The sequence below is a fragment of the Oncorhynchus masou genome, unplaced genomic scaffold, assembly GCF_036934945.1.
Source record: "Oncorhynchus masou masou isolate Uvic2021 unplaced genomic scaffold, UVic_Omas_1.1 unplaced_scaffold_28___fragment_2___debris, whole genome shotgun sequence".
Classification (NCBI taxonomy): Eukaryota; Metazoa; Chordata; class Actinopteri; order Salmoniformes; family Salmonidae; genus Oncorhynchus; species Oncorhynchus masou.
The window spans coordinates 1-12,735 of NW_027016742.1; the positions used below are offsets into that span (position 1 = coordinate 1).

Below are 12,735 nucleotides of genomic sequence, written 5' to 3' on the forward strand. Positions count from 1 at the left end.
GAGGTGTGCGTATTGATGGCGACGTCGAATGCCGGAGAGGGGGAGCATGAGTAGACGTGACATCCATATTATGGCAAGAACAGCTCAAATAAAAGCAAAACGACAGCCCATCGTTACTTTAAGACATGAAGGTCAGTCAATCCAGAAAATTAAGAAGTTGCAAAAACCAAGCGCTATGATCAAACTGGCTCTCATGAGGACCGCCACAGGAAAGGAAGACGCAGAGTTACCTCTGCTGCAGAGGATAACTTCATTAGAGTTAACTGCACCTCAGATTGCCCAAATAAATGCTTCACAGAGTTCAAGTAACAGACACATCTCAACAGCAACTTTTCAGAGGAGACTGTGTGAATCAGGTCTTTGTGGTCAAATTGCTGCTGCAAAAAAAACACTACTAAAGGAAACCAATAAAAAGACTTGCTTGGGCCAAGAAACACGAGGAATGGACATTAGACCAGTGGAAATCTATCCTTTGGTCTGATGAGTCCAACCGCCATGTCTTTGTGAGACGCAGAGTAGGTGAAAGGTTGATCTCCACATGTGTGGTTCCTACCATGAAGCATGGAGGTGGTGTGATGGTGCTTTGTTGGTGACACAGATTTATTTTTTAGAATTCAAGGCACACTTAACCAGCATGAATACCACAGCATTCTGCTGGGATACGCCATCTCATCTGGTTTGCACTTAGTGGGACTGTCATTTGTTTTTCAACAGGACAATGACCCAAAACACACCTCCAGGCTGTGTAATGGCTATTTGACCAAGGAGGAGAGTGATGGAGTGCTGCATCAGATGACCTGGCCTCCACAATTACCCGACCTCAACCCAATTGAGATGGTTTGGGATGAGTTGGACCGCAGTGAAGGAAAAGCAGCCAACAAGTGCTCAGCATATGTGGAACTCCTTCAAGGCGGTTGGAAAACAATTCCAGGTGAAGCTGGTTGAGAAAATGCCAAGAGTGTGCAAAGCTGTCAAGGCAAAGGGTGGCTACTTTGAAGAATATAAAATATATTTTGATTTGTTTAACACTGTTTTGGCTAATACATGATTCCGTGTTATTTCATAGTTGTCTATTATTCTACAATGTAGAAAATAAAGAAAACCCTTGAATGAGTTGGCATGTCAACTTTTGACTGGTATTGTACATAAGTTATTTAATTTTCATTTAAAATAACAAACATGTTTTCACTTTAATTATTGGGTATTGGGTGTAGATGATGAGAGAAATCTTCAATTTTGAATTCAGGCTGTAACACAAATAAATGTAGAATAAGTGAAGGGGTATGAATACTTTCTGGAAGCACTGTTAATGTTTGTCTAAGATCTTGCACAAGAACACTACAAATATCCAAGCAGCCATTCACAAGCATGTTTGCAGAGTGGGAGGGTACAGATCAAATGTAATTTAATCAGTACAACAGAACTAAAAGTAAAATAATTTATTTTGACAGGTTAAATCAATAAAACACTTGTCTGATGGTAGTTCTCTCTTTATAGTAAATGCCGATCGGTTTTCCAATGGATCGGCTATATCTGTGCCCGATTTGGTGGATGGGGAGATATTTATTCCACCTCCCCCTACAATGGCACCCCCACCCCCCCCACCCATGTTCATCCCTCCCCCACCAGATTTCTTGGGTGACTTGGACTCCCTTCACCCTCCCTCCATGCCCCCTCCAAAACCTCCATCAGTGGTTCTGTCTAAAGAGTACGAGGATTTCACCTCCCTGAAACCTCCACTAATGCGCCCCCCGAAGCCCCCGTCAACTTCCTCCAGTGCTTCTAGTTCATCTTTGTCCATTTCTACACCAACACCAGTCCCTGATTTTACTGAGCCTCCAAAGTTTGCTCCTCCACAGCCCCCTATAGACATGAGACAAGCTGCTCTGAAAGCCCTGAAGACCCCGCCTCCAAAGCCAACAAGGCTGTCCTCCATCCACAGCATGGACGAAGCCTCCCAGGTTCCAGCCCAAGCTTCCCCAGTACAGACCCCGACACCCTCCAGCTTCAACCCCCAGAACACAGCTAAGCTCTACAGTGTTCCTAAGACTGGCATTCTGGGTAGACAGTTGGACCGTGACAATAGGCCCAAGCAGATCCTACTCCTCCAGGTCAATGGGAAAGACACCTCTGTGGCACCACCAAGTAAGCCAGCCCAGAGAAATAGCTTGGGTATGCAGCTGGAGCAAGACCTGCAGGACTTAAAGGAAAACTTGCAAGCCACCCTTCCAGGCCAACCCACCCCACCCGAGACTTGGGAGGAAGTGGAGCCTTTGTCTTTATCAGCACAACAGGGTATGAACAAACGTGCCGTAGCGCCCCCTAAAATGTCACCCAAGCTTCAGAAGATGGTCACTGCCCCTGTAAACACAGAGGCTAGCCAGGTCAAGCAGGAAGCGTCTCCAGGCCGGAATAACAAGTTCAGTCCTATGCTGGACAGTAAACTACGCAACCTGAAGGCCAGTGATGTCACTGGGATGAGGGACGGTCCTGCCGCTTCCCCCCTGGCTCTTCTCATGGCGGCTAAAGAGCGAGAGAGGCACAGGTCCAGTCTTTCCCTTGAAAACAGCACAAAGAGTAATGAGCCATTAGCCAGCATCCAGCACAGTGAATTCAATCCCAATTCTTTCACAGTCATCCCCAGGGCCACCTCATTCACTTCTGTAACCTCACAACATAAACCACAGTCTGTGGTCCCACTGGAGGCCACAGTGGTAATCCAGTCAGCGGTGAAGGGGCCAATTGCAAATCCAGTAGTTAAAAGGATTCTGCCCACCTCTAGATCCTCATCCTCCAGCAGTCTAGCCGTGGAGAAGCAAAGTGGAGAGCAGAGGATTGATTCACCCTCTAGCCTCGTCAGGGATGACGAGAACCTATGCATGCCATTACTCCCTCCCCCTCCCGAATTCGATGACCATGATGTCGTGGACTCTCCTCCCAGCTCACCTCCACCTGACCCTCCACTGAAGAAGATCCTGCCTCCCACTCCCAGCCCTGTCCTTCCAGTCCTGTCCTCTACTGCCAACCCTGTCAAAACTCCCTCGCCTCCCCCTCCAAAACCTAAATCTCCAAGCGCTCCCAAATTCCCACCTCCTGTCATGGAGATCAAACCCAAACTGCCTGTTCAGATCAAACCCAAGCCGCCTCCCACCCAGGCCCTCTCAGCCAGCCAGGCCACGCTCCAGAGCATCCTGCAGAAGAAGATGCTAGAGATGGACTGCAAAATGGACAACAAAATGCTGGTCATGAAGGAAACAGACTCTGATGACTGGGGATCTCCCTTGTCTGATGAGGAGACCAAGTTCCCGGTTGTCCCCAGAGTCACCCCGAAAACCCCTGTTATCACTGCAAAGAGCAAGAGTGCCACTGTGCCAGCCACAACACAAGGACTTGACATGAAGGAGCTGGAGACAAAAATGGCCATGAAAGGTCAGGGTTTGTCAGAGCCATCAAGAGTTCCCACAAGGTAGGCCTCGCTCTCTGTCTGCTTGGCTTTTTGACAAAATGTGGAAAAAAAAAACTTCATTACGGTTTAAGATTAGGGTGTTGTGACTAGTTGGACTTAGTTTGTCTAGTAGTGTCCCTAATTGCATGTTTTGACTCATAGTAAATAATGTTAGCTAGATGTATTAAAAATATTGCTAAATGCAACTAGATCAACCTGATGTTTAAATGTTAATGATTTATTCCTCTACTTTTTAGCAATGGGCCACGGTCAAAGCAGGCGTATGGCATGACTTTCATGGTACAACCCGGAACCAAACAACCAATCACTGTTGTCAGCAAATGAGGAGCCAACTCGATTATACCACATACTGTACCATACAGCCCCTGTCAAGAGCAAGGACAATGGAAAGAGAGCACCTTACATACGGCTAAAAATGGATATAGCCAATAAAACACTAAGCATGTATGCCAAGGATGTTTTCACCAAGCCCCTGGAGAGAATACAAGGTGCTAAGCATTTGTCTAGAAAAGGTTTTGCTGTACCACAGCACATAAACCTGCCCCCCCAGAGGTGGTGTCAAATAGCTTCTTGTCTAGGTGCCAAAGTCTAGAGTGAGTGGACTGTTGGAACAGCTTTCAACAGTATCTGAATGCTACAGTTTAAATCAGTGCTAGTACACATTGCCTTATTTTTTTACCTAATAGATTCAAAGCAGATTGAGGCCGTTTTTAAAAATAGGAGCTGTAATTTGCCAGCCTTAATATACACTGAATGTCATGCATAAGGATATTTTTTATAAATGTCTTGAAGAATTACTATACAGATGTGTACAGATTGCTTTTGCTTATGTTTCCATTGTGTCACAGTACCTGTACATTCTGTATATTATATTTTTAGAGCATAAAGGGAATCTAACTAGTCTACTACAATACATTAAGAACAAATGTATATTGTTCACTATATTATACTTAAGGGTGCAACTACTATGTAAACTGTTTATCTTTTGATCTTCTACTTCAGTCAGGTGAGCAAGATATGTTCCATACAATGGAGGACTAAATAGAAGCAAAACAGATGTCAGCCATTTACCACATAAGGACAGGAGAAGTAATATGGTCTCCATGGTCTGTAGAACCTACAGTGGTCAGTTTATTAGGTACACCAGTCCCATTCACAAAAATAGTTTGCTCCTACAGTCAAGCGGCCATGGTTTGTTATATAACTGAACATTAGAATGGGCAGAATGAGTGACCTAAGCAACTATGAGCGAGGTATGATTGTCGGTGACAGGTGCACCGGTTCCACTATATCAGAAACAGCCAGCCTCCTGGGCATTTCATACACGACAGTGTCTATGATTTACTGAGAATAGTGCATTAAACAAAAACAGATCCAGTCAGCAACAGTCCTGTGGGCGAAGACAGGTCGTTGAGAGGTCGGAGGAGAGTGGCAAGAGTCGTGCAAGTTAGCAGGCAGGACAAACAGGCAAATAACGGCACAGTAAACCAGTGGTGTGCAAAACAGCATTTCAGGACGCACAACTAGTCTGTCCTTGCCTGAATTATATTTCAGATGGTGTCAATTTAATTGATCCAGTTTGGAGTAGAACGTTCACCAGGAGTGACCTAAACAGTTCAAATACATACAGAGGTATGCCCCTGCATGCTACTTTTGCCATTGTTTCTGTCATTACAAAAGCTGCTCATTTATACAAAAATAAATATTGTAGTTAAACCATGATGAATCAAGGCTGTTATATCTCCTGACAGGAGTGTAAGTTGACATGACCATCTGATTTTTGGTAACTGTGGCATGTTCCAAGTCCTTTTAGAATGATTTGGCACAAAAGCCACCACCTTCAGAAACAATTGAAACTATAATTACCCTGGATTGCCTTCCCTGGATTTCTGGTTTTAAACATGAAATTATGCCAAATATACCAGTACAAAGTTCAGGGCACAGGCCACTCCCTTGTATTGTTATTTTACCTGTGATATTAAAAATGTAGGAAAGTTACTAATTCGTTTCTACCAAATTGTCTGAGAATAATTTCCTACAGAGGTCTAAAGTTCAGTAAGATTCAAGTGCTCGGAAAACCAACATCAACTCATGACTATACAGTATTCAGACATACTTTATTCAAGGATGGAAAAACAAGTAGATTCAGTTAAGTAACTCTGCTCGGACTTCCAAAAAGCAACACCAGACATGTAGTGTTCTTTCTGTTTCTGGCACACATGAGACGATGAGACAAAAAGAAAGTGCCAAGGGGGGAAGAATATGGAATCACATTGGGACAAATAAGCCATGTAGTGAAGTTAAAGACTTTACACATTTACATAAATGATTAATTTAGAAAACAAATTGCCCATGGTATTGATTATGGTTACAACTTGAACCATGTCATTCTAATCTAGTGTGATTTCAGAATTCTTGGATGAGCCATGGTTAAATTGAGTCTAATTAACCCACATTCTTGCTATCCAATGAGCCAGTGGCTCCCACTTCTCAGACTGGCTTACATGCCACTTAATACAGCACCCCCAGGGTGGGTAAACAAAGGTTACATGGGGTTGGACTCACTGGAGAATAAGCGTGATCAGATGGGTTCATTAGATTAAAGATTACCATTGCCAGCATTCCAAAATCTAAGTCTAAAAGTACCCCTCATGATAAGTGGACACCAAGCCATCTGTTCATGTCCCTACAAACTGCAAAACAAAGGTGATGTCCAAAACGTGGTTAACATATACCTTAAAACAGACTCAGCATATGACATTGCCATGAACAGAAAATATGCAATGCAAGACTGCACTCCCCAAAAATGTAGGCACATGTGCGCTTCACGCAGCTACAACTTGATCAGTGCTGGGCCAAAACAGCAGAAATGTGTAGCCTCTCAAATTACTCAGTTGTTGCGGAAAAACATCCCAATTTACTTTGTTTATCACTGACTACCTTCACACATGATTTAACAAATCAGTTGAAAAGATAACCCACCATGGCAAGGGGTACTTAGACTAGGAAAACCTTACATACTGCTCTGCTCTGTTCCGGTGTTGACAATTTCTACCCTCATGCAAACCCTTCAAATTCTCCCCCACAAAACCATACTTTTCCAACTCCCCCCCCCCCCATCTCCTGACCCAGGCTGGGTGGTGGGTCTACAGTGGGGACGTGGAGTATCCAGTGGTGGGTCCATCCTGTCCCATGATGTGGTGGAGGACCTGGTGGTCCCAGCCCACAGTGGTCAGTGTGTCAGAACCGCCAGGGGCCCAGCAGACACCCCGAACAAAGTCCTGGTGCCTCTTGTCTCTCAACCTGGAGTGGAGCAGTAGAGCCACATGTTTAAGAGACTGGGCACAAATACATTTTCACAATTGTATTTCATAGCTTGAGTTAACAAGCCAAAAGGATGAACTAGGGAGCAATTGTAAACAGCCCATACATTGACACTTACGTTTCCTTAAGCGCAGAGTTCATCACAGCAACAGTGCAGTCATCACTGATTGAGGCAAGCAAGGGGGCACTGTGTTGGAAGGTAAGAGATCATTGTGTTAGTTTAGTCTGACAAACCATTGACTGCTGGAGATGTGCGAATTGGTGTTTACCTGTGTGATGAGAAGGCTAGGCCGGAGACCCTGCGGCTGTGGGTGCTCTGTGTCTGGCCAGGCTCTGTTCCCTGAAAGTCCTTCAGTGTCACTCGTCCCAGCTCGTCACCTAAATCAACACAAACGCCATTCTCAACAAACATATCATTAAAGCTTGGCAGATCAATCATTGAAAACAATGTGCTTGGACCACTATGCATCATGGGAAATGTAGCACTGGTCCTTACCGTAGGCGATTGTGGTCCTGTGGTGGGGATGCCAGGCTACTGATGTAGGACAACAGCTGGGCTCTACGTCTGAGACAAGATAAAATCTCCAAAGTCAGCTGGGAAATCACCAACATGCACTGGACAACATGGTTGGGCACACCATGTTTTTGATTTCCACACTTTACATGTATTGCATGTGCACTTTGAACACAACAAATGGGTAATTGGTGTGCTGTAGATGTCTAGATACTTTTGAAGTGGATATTTACAAAACACACAGAATTGTCCCAACAAATTATTGAAATTACTAGGGTCGCTGGAAAAGTTTTATACACTAGGAAAATTAAACCACATTTTCCCAAATAACCCTGTTTTTCAACATGTTGTTCTGAGTTCCTACTGCAGTGACCCGCCCTGCATTTATCAGAATTCATAAGATTGGGTTACTCAAGGATATACACTTCGACAACAGAATCCAAGGCTACCTAAAAACCACGAACCACTGTCAATCCATTGGCAACAGAAGACTACGCATCTCAGCCCCGTGAAAATCCTGCTGCCTAGAGTTCAGAGTGGTTCTATTCACCTAATCTAGAGGCTGGTTTGGTGGGTTTCCTCCTGTCCCAAAGCAACAAGCGACCATCCTGAGGGAAGGGGAATGGAGAGAGACATCAATGAGAGGAGACCGTGCATTAACAAGTTCATACAAGAACAATGTTCTCCTTTCAGTAAGTTACAGTAAGTTGTATCTAGCTTCATATTTCATAGCACACAATAGAAAAGCCGTATTCCAAACTGAACCGATTAAAACAGACAACCCTCTAATTAGTATTGGCTCTTACCTGGCCACATGAGAGGAAGAGGGAGTCATCGGACGGATTGCAGGACACACAAGTGACTGGCTTCGAGTGAGCTGTGGAACAGGTGACCGATCCAGTTAAATAGACAAGCTATAGAAACATGAGAAACTGCCACTGACATGTTCACCATAGTGCAGCTCAAAATACAGAGATGAGGTATAGTTTCCTTACCATTATATGTGCTGACCACTTCACCCTGAATAAGGTCCCAGACTTTGATTCTGCAGCAGGCAGAAAAGAGAAAGAACTGAGCAAGTCTTAGGGCTATGATATCTACACCAGGAAATGCAAACCAAGCTACAACACTCCCATTACCTGCAGCTGTCAAAATAGACTCACAGCCAGGCCAGTTACACCAAGGGCCTAGGTCTGTCATGCCAGTAATCTAAAATTTGCATGAGACCAGAGTATGTGAGCGGAGTTGAGCGGTCTGACATCCCGCTCATCACTCAAGGAGCGTTGCTTGCACACCGCTCAGGCGCTCCACCTTTCCAACTCTCGCTCACAGGAAAACTGCTGCCCCAAATTCGCTCCATTCATTAAAATCACAATTGAACCAACACCAATTTATTTTTTAACTACTTGGACCTACCAATTTGGTTTTGAAGTATAGAACCCAAACCATATGATTAATGAAAAGTATTTTAATAAACATGAAAAGGTGAATGTAAGAAGAACTCATTTCAAATAGGATACATGTCATTAAACAGAAAATACTAAATATGTCAGGAGCCAGACAGGGAACCCAAGGAACGAAAATTAATTTAGGCTATATTTTCATTATTTCAAGGCTATAGCCTACAAAGGAATAAATTGTGAAGCATTTGAGTGTGACATAATAGGCTGGTAGGGACAAAGTGCTCAGCATTTAAACATTTTGTTGAATTAAATCATTAGTCTATAAACAGCACATAGGCTGTGACTAATTTGTATTTCCTTTTAAGTCAAACTAAAAAAAAGTTTTGTTTTTAGAAACATGAGTTTGGCCAGAGTGGGGCTTCAGGCTCACGCGATGGTGACTGGAGAGCCAGCCAGCTGGGGAGAAAAGACTCTCCACACTTGCAGAGCCACTGGGGACACTAAACACCCTTTTGGCCACTCTTGCCAGGCAAGTTATTGTTCTATAGGTAGCCCTAAAAAGGTTTTTAGGCTAAATTACCCAATCAAAACAGAAAAGATCTTTGAAAGTGGGAATATGCCAGGCCTATTGGGCCAAAAATCAATTATGGCCTATTGTTTGCATACATGACCTTTTCTGCCTAGAAAACTAGCATCTGAGTCGCCGCTTCACAGTTGACGTTGAGACGGGTGTTTTGCAGGTACTATTTAATGAAGCTGCCAGTTGAGGACTTGAGGCATTGGTGTCTCAAACTAGACACCAAGATGGCGTAGCAGTGCAGACGTGGTTTGTTGTCCTCTCGTTTACTTTTTGTATTTTATATACCTTCCAGTAATCCGCCTCACTCATTGTGACACGAATACGCAATTTTCTCTTAGACCCTATAGCCAAAACTTTCATCAAAAAGTAGCCAGCAGCTATTCCCACAACGAAATTCCCACAACTACAGTACCTCTTTCGCCATCTGGCCGGTCCCTTAGTCGACACAGCGCCCCGCCGTACCACCACGACTGGTCCGCAGACGTAATTACATCAACTGTGCCTTCAACCGGCCTTTGCTGGACGACGGAGCAGACGCTTCTCCTTACCCCTGACTGCTAACTTTAAACGCTGTGTCTCCCGCGTGCTAGCGTAGTAACTACCTAGCGGCTTCCCTGTTTCATCTATTGCTCAGTGCCTCGGCTTACCTCCACTGTACCCGCACCCCACCATACTTGTCTGCACATTATGCCCTGAATCTATACTACCACATCCAGAAATCTGCTCCTTTATTCTCTGACCCCAACGCACCAGACGACCAGTTTTGCAAGCCTTTAGCCGTACCCTCATCCGACGACTCCTCTGTTCCTCTGGTGATGTGGAGGCTAACCCAGGCCCTGCGTGTCCCCAGGCACTCTCATTTTTTGACTTCTGTATTTCAAAAAAGCCTTGGTTTCATGCATGTTAACATCAAAAGCCTCCTCCCTAGGTTTGTTTTACTCTTTGCTTTAGCACACTCCGCCAACCCGATGTCCTAGCCGTGTCTGAATCCTGATTTAAGAAGGCCATCAAATTCTGGGACTTCCATACCCAACTACAACATTTTCCATCAAGATAGAACTGCCAAAGGGGGAGGAGTTGCAATCTACTGCAGAGATAGCTTGCAAAGTTCTGTCATACTTTCCAGGTCTATGCCCAAACAGGTCGAGCTTCTAATTTAATAAAATGAATCTCTCCAGAAATTAGTCTCTCACTGTTGCCGCATGTTATAGACCCCCTCAGCTCCCAGCGGTGCCCTGGACACCATATGTGAATTGATTGCTCCCCATCTATCTTCAGAGTTCATTCTGTTAGGTGACCTAAACTGGGATATGCTTAACACCCCAGCAGTCCTGCAATCTAAGCTAGATGCCCTCAATCTCACAAATTATCAAGGAAACCACCAGGTACAACCCTAAATCCGTAAACACGGGCACCCTCAGATATTATCCTGACCAACTTGCCCTCCAAATACACATCTGCTGTTTTCAATCAGGATCTCAGCGTTCACTGCCTCATTGCCTGCATCCGCGGTCAAACGGCCACCCCTCATTACGGTCACATGCTCCCCAAAATACTTCTGCGAGAAGGGCTTTCTAATCGACCTGGCCCAGGTATCTTGGAAGGACATTGACCTCATCCTGTCAGTCGAGGATGCCTGGTCGTTCTTTAAAAGTAATTTCCTCACCATCTTAAATAAGCATGCCCCGTTCAAAAATTGCAGAACTAAGAACAGATATAGCCCTTGGTTCACTCCAGACCTGACTGCCCTTGACAAGCACAAAAACATCCTGTGGCGGACTGCAATCGCATTGAATAGTCCCCGCGATATGCAACTGTTCAGGGAAGTTTAAAAAAGCTTGCCTTTGCTTTCCTAACAGAAATGTACAACCTGTAACTCTAACGCCAAAAGGTTTTGGGACAAGTCCATAGAGAACAAGATCACCTCCTCCCAGCTGCCCACTGCACTGAGGCTAGGTAACACGGTCACCACGGATAAATCCATGATAATCGAAAACTTCATCAAGCATTTCTCAACGGCAGGCCATGCCTTCCTCCTGGCTACTCCAACCTCGGCCAACAGCTCTGCCCCCCCCCCCGCAGCTACTCGCCCAAGCCTCCCCAGCTTCTCCTTTACCCAAATAGCAGATGTTCTGAAAGAGCTGCAAAACCTGGACACATACAAATCAGCTGGGCTTGACAATCTGGACCCTCTATTTCCGCCGCCATTGTCGCAACCCCTATTACCAGCCTGTTCAACCTCTTTCATATCGTCTGTGATCCCCAAGGATTGGAAAGCTGCCGCGGTCATCCCCTTCTTCAAAGGGGGAGACAGCCTGGGCCCAAACTGTTACAGACCTATATCCATCCTGCCCTGCCTATCTAAGGTCTTCGAAAGCCAAGTCAACAAACAGATCACTGATCATCTCGAATCCCACCGTACCTTCTCCGCTGTGCAATCTTGTTTCCAAGCCGGTCACGGGTGCACCTCAGCCACGCTCAAGGTACTAAACGATATCATAACTGCCATCGATAAGACAGTACTGTGCAGCAGTCTTCATCGACCTGGCCAAAGCTTTCGACTCTGTCAATCATCATATTCTTATCGGCAGACTCAGCAGCCTCGGTTTTTCTAATGACTGCATTGCCTGATTCACCAACTACTTTGCAGACAGAGTTCAGTGTGTCAAATCGGAGGGCATGTTGTCCGGTCCTTTGGTAGTCTCTATGGGGTGCCACAGGGTTCAATTCTCGGGACGACTCTTTTCTCTGTAAATATCAATGATGTTGCTCTTGCTGCGGGCGATTCCCTGATCCACCTCTACGCAGACGACTCCATTCTGTATACCTCTGGCCCTTCCTTGGATACTGTGCTATCTAACCCCCAAATGAGCTTCAATGTGTGGGAGCAAATATAACACATAGACAAATGCATAAGATGTACAGAATAGCTGAACATTAAAACCAGACTACATGAAGAGAAGGACACATAGAAGCCTAGTCCAGCTGGACATACAAAGGTCAGAGGTTGTATAAGGAGGGGGTCAGCCAAAGGACCAACTGATGGATTACAGATATCAATCACATCACAGGGGAGATACAAGTCTGTTTGATCTTAGACAGCCATATGAAGTGAAGCGACCAGAACAGCTGGGCACCCTAAAGCTAAAGGAGATGAAGACACACACACAAAGGGACACAGAGTTAATTACAGAGCCAAAGCATAGGGCTGTAAAATAGAGGAATGTAAACTATTTTTAGTATAGCTGGACATGCTAGAAACTGAGGAGACACAGTCTGCTGATCCTGGATAGTCCACAAACAAAAGAATGCTTTTAGCTAAATACAAGAACAAGGCAAGGGTCTTATCATCATAATCTGACGGAAAGCAGGTATGGGCGTTGTTGAGCTGAACAAGCGGGATGCACGGATTGGAATGTAACTTTATTTGCATTTGGGATGGGCTCAT

The 12,735-nt window shown here is 44.9% G+C and overlaps 2 protein-coding genes across 2 annotated transcripts; one reads left to right on the top strand and one right to left on the bottom strand.

Annotated features, from left to right (window-relative positions):
- The first annotated feature begins 6 nt into the window (after positions 1-6).
- Positions 7-5,486, top strand: LOC135539111 (proline-rich protein 36-like). Its single transcript, XM_064964966.1, has 2 exons — positions 7-3,466; positions 3,703-5,486. Exons 1-2 carry the CDS (start codon positions 1,584-1,586, stop codon positions 3,788-3,790), a joined length of 1,971 nt encoding a protein of 656 aa, XP_064821038.1. The 5' UTR covers positions 7-1,583; the 3' UTR covers positions 3,791-5,486.
- Positions 5,487-5,564: 78 nt separating this feature from the next.
- Positions 5,565-11,345, bottom strand: LOC135539112 (methylosome protein WDR77-like). The gene is made up of 7 exons (XM_064964967.1): positions 8,300-11,345; positions 8,111-8,181; positions 7,855-7,912; positions 7,287-7,355; positions 7,060-7,168; positions 6,909-6,977; positions 5,565-6,769 (listed from the first exon to the last, which is right to left on the bottom strand). The coding sequence occupies exons 1-7, from the start codon at positions 8,502-8,504 to the stop codon at positions 6,613-6,615; spliced, it is 738 nt and encodes a 245-aa protein (XP_064821039.1). The 5' UTR covers positions 8,505-11,345; the 3' UTR covers positions 5,565-6,612.
- Between the last annotated feature and the right edge of the window lie 1,390 nt (positions 11,346-12,735).

Coding starts and splice junctions, on each gene's coding strand:
- LOC135539111 (XM_064964966.1), top strand. CDS start 1,584: ATGGCACCCCCACCCCCCCCACCCATGTTCATCCCTCCCCCACCAGAT. Junction 3,467..3,702: donor CCATCAAGAGTTCCCACAAG/GTAGGCCTCGCT, acceptor TCTACTTTTTAG/CAATGGGCCACGGTCAAAGC.
- LOC135539112 (XM_064964967.1), bottom strand. CDS start 8,504: ATGACAGACCTAGGCCCTTGGTGTAACTGGCCTGGCTGTGAGTCTATT. Junction 7,356..7,854: donor CAAACCAGCCTCTAGATTAG/GTGAATAGAACC, acceptor ATCTTGTCTCAG/ACGTAGAGCCCAGCTGTTGT. Junction 6,978..7,059: donor CTAGCCTTCTCATCACACAG/GTAAACACCAAT, acceptor CTTCCAACACAG/TGCCCCCTTGCTTGCCTCAA.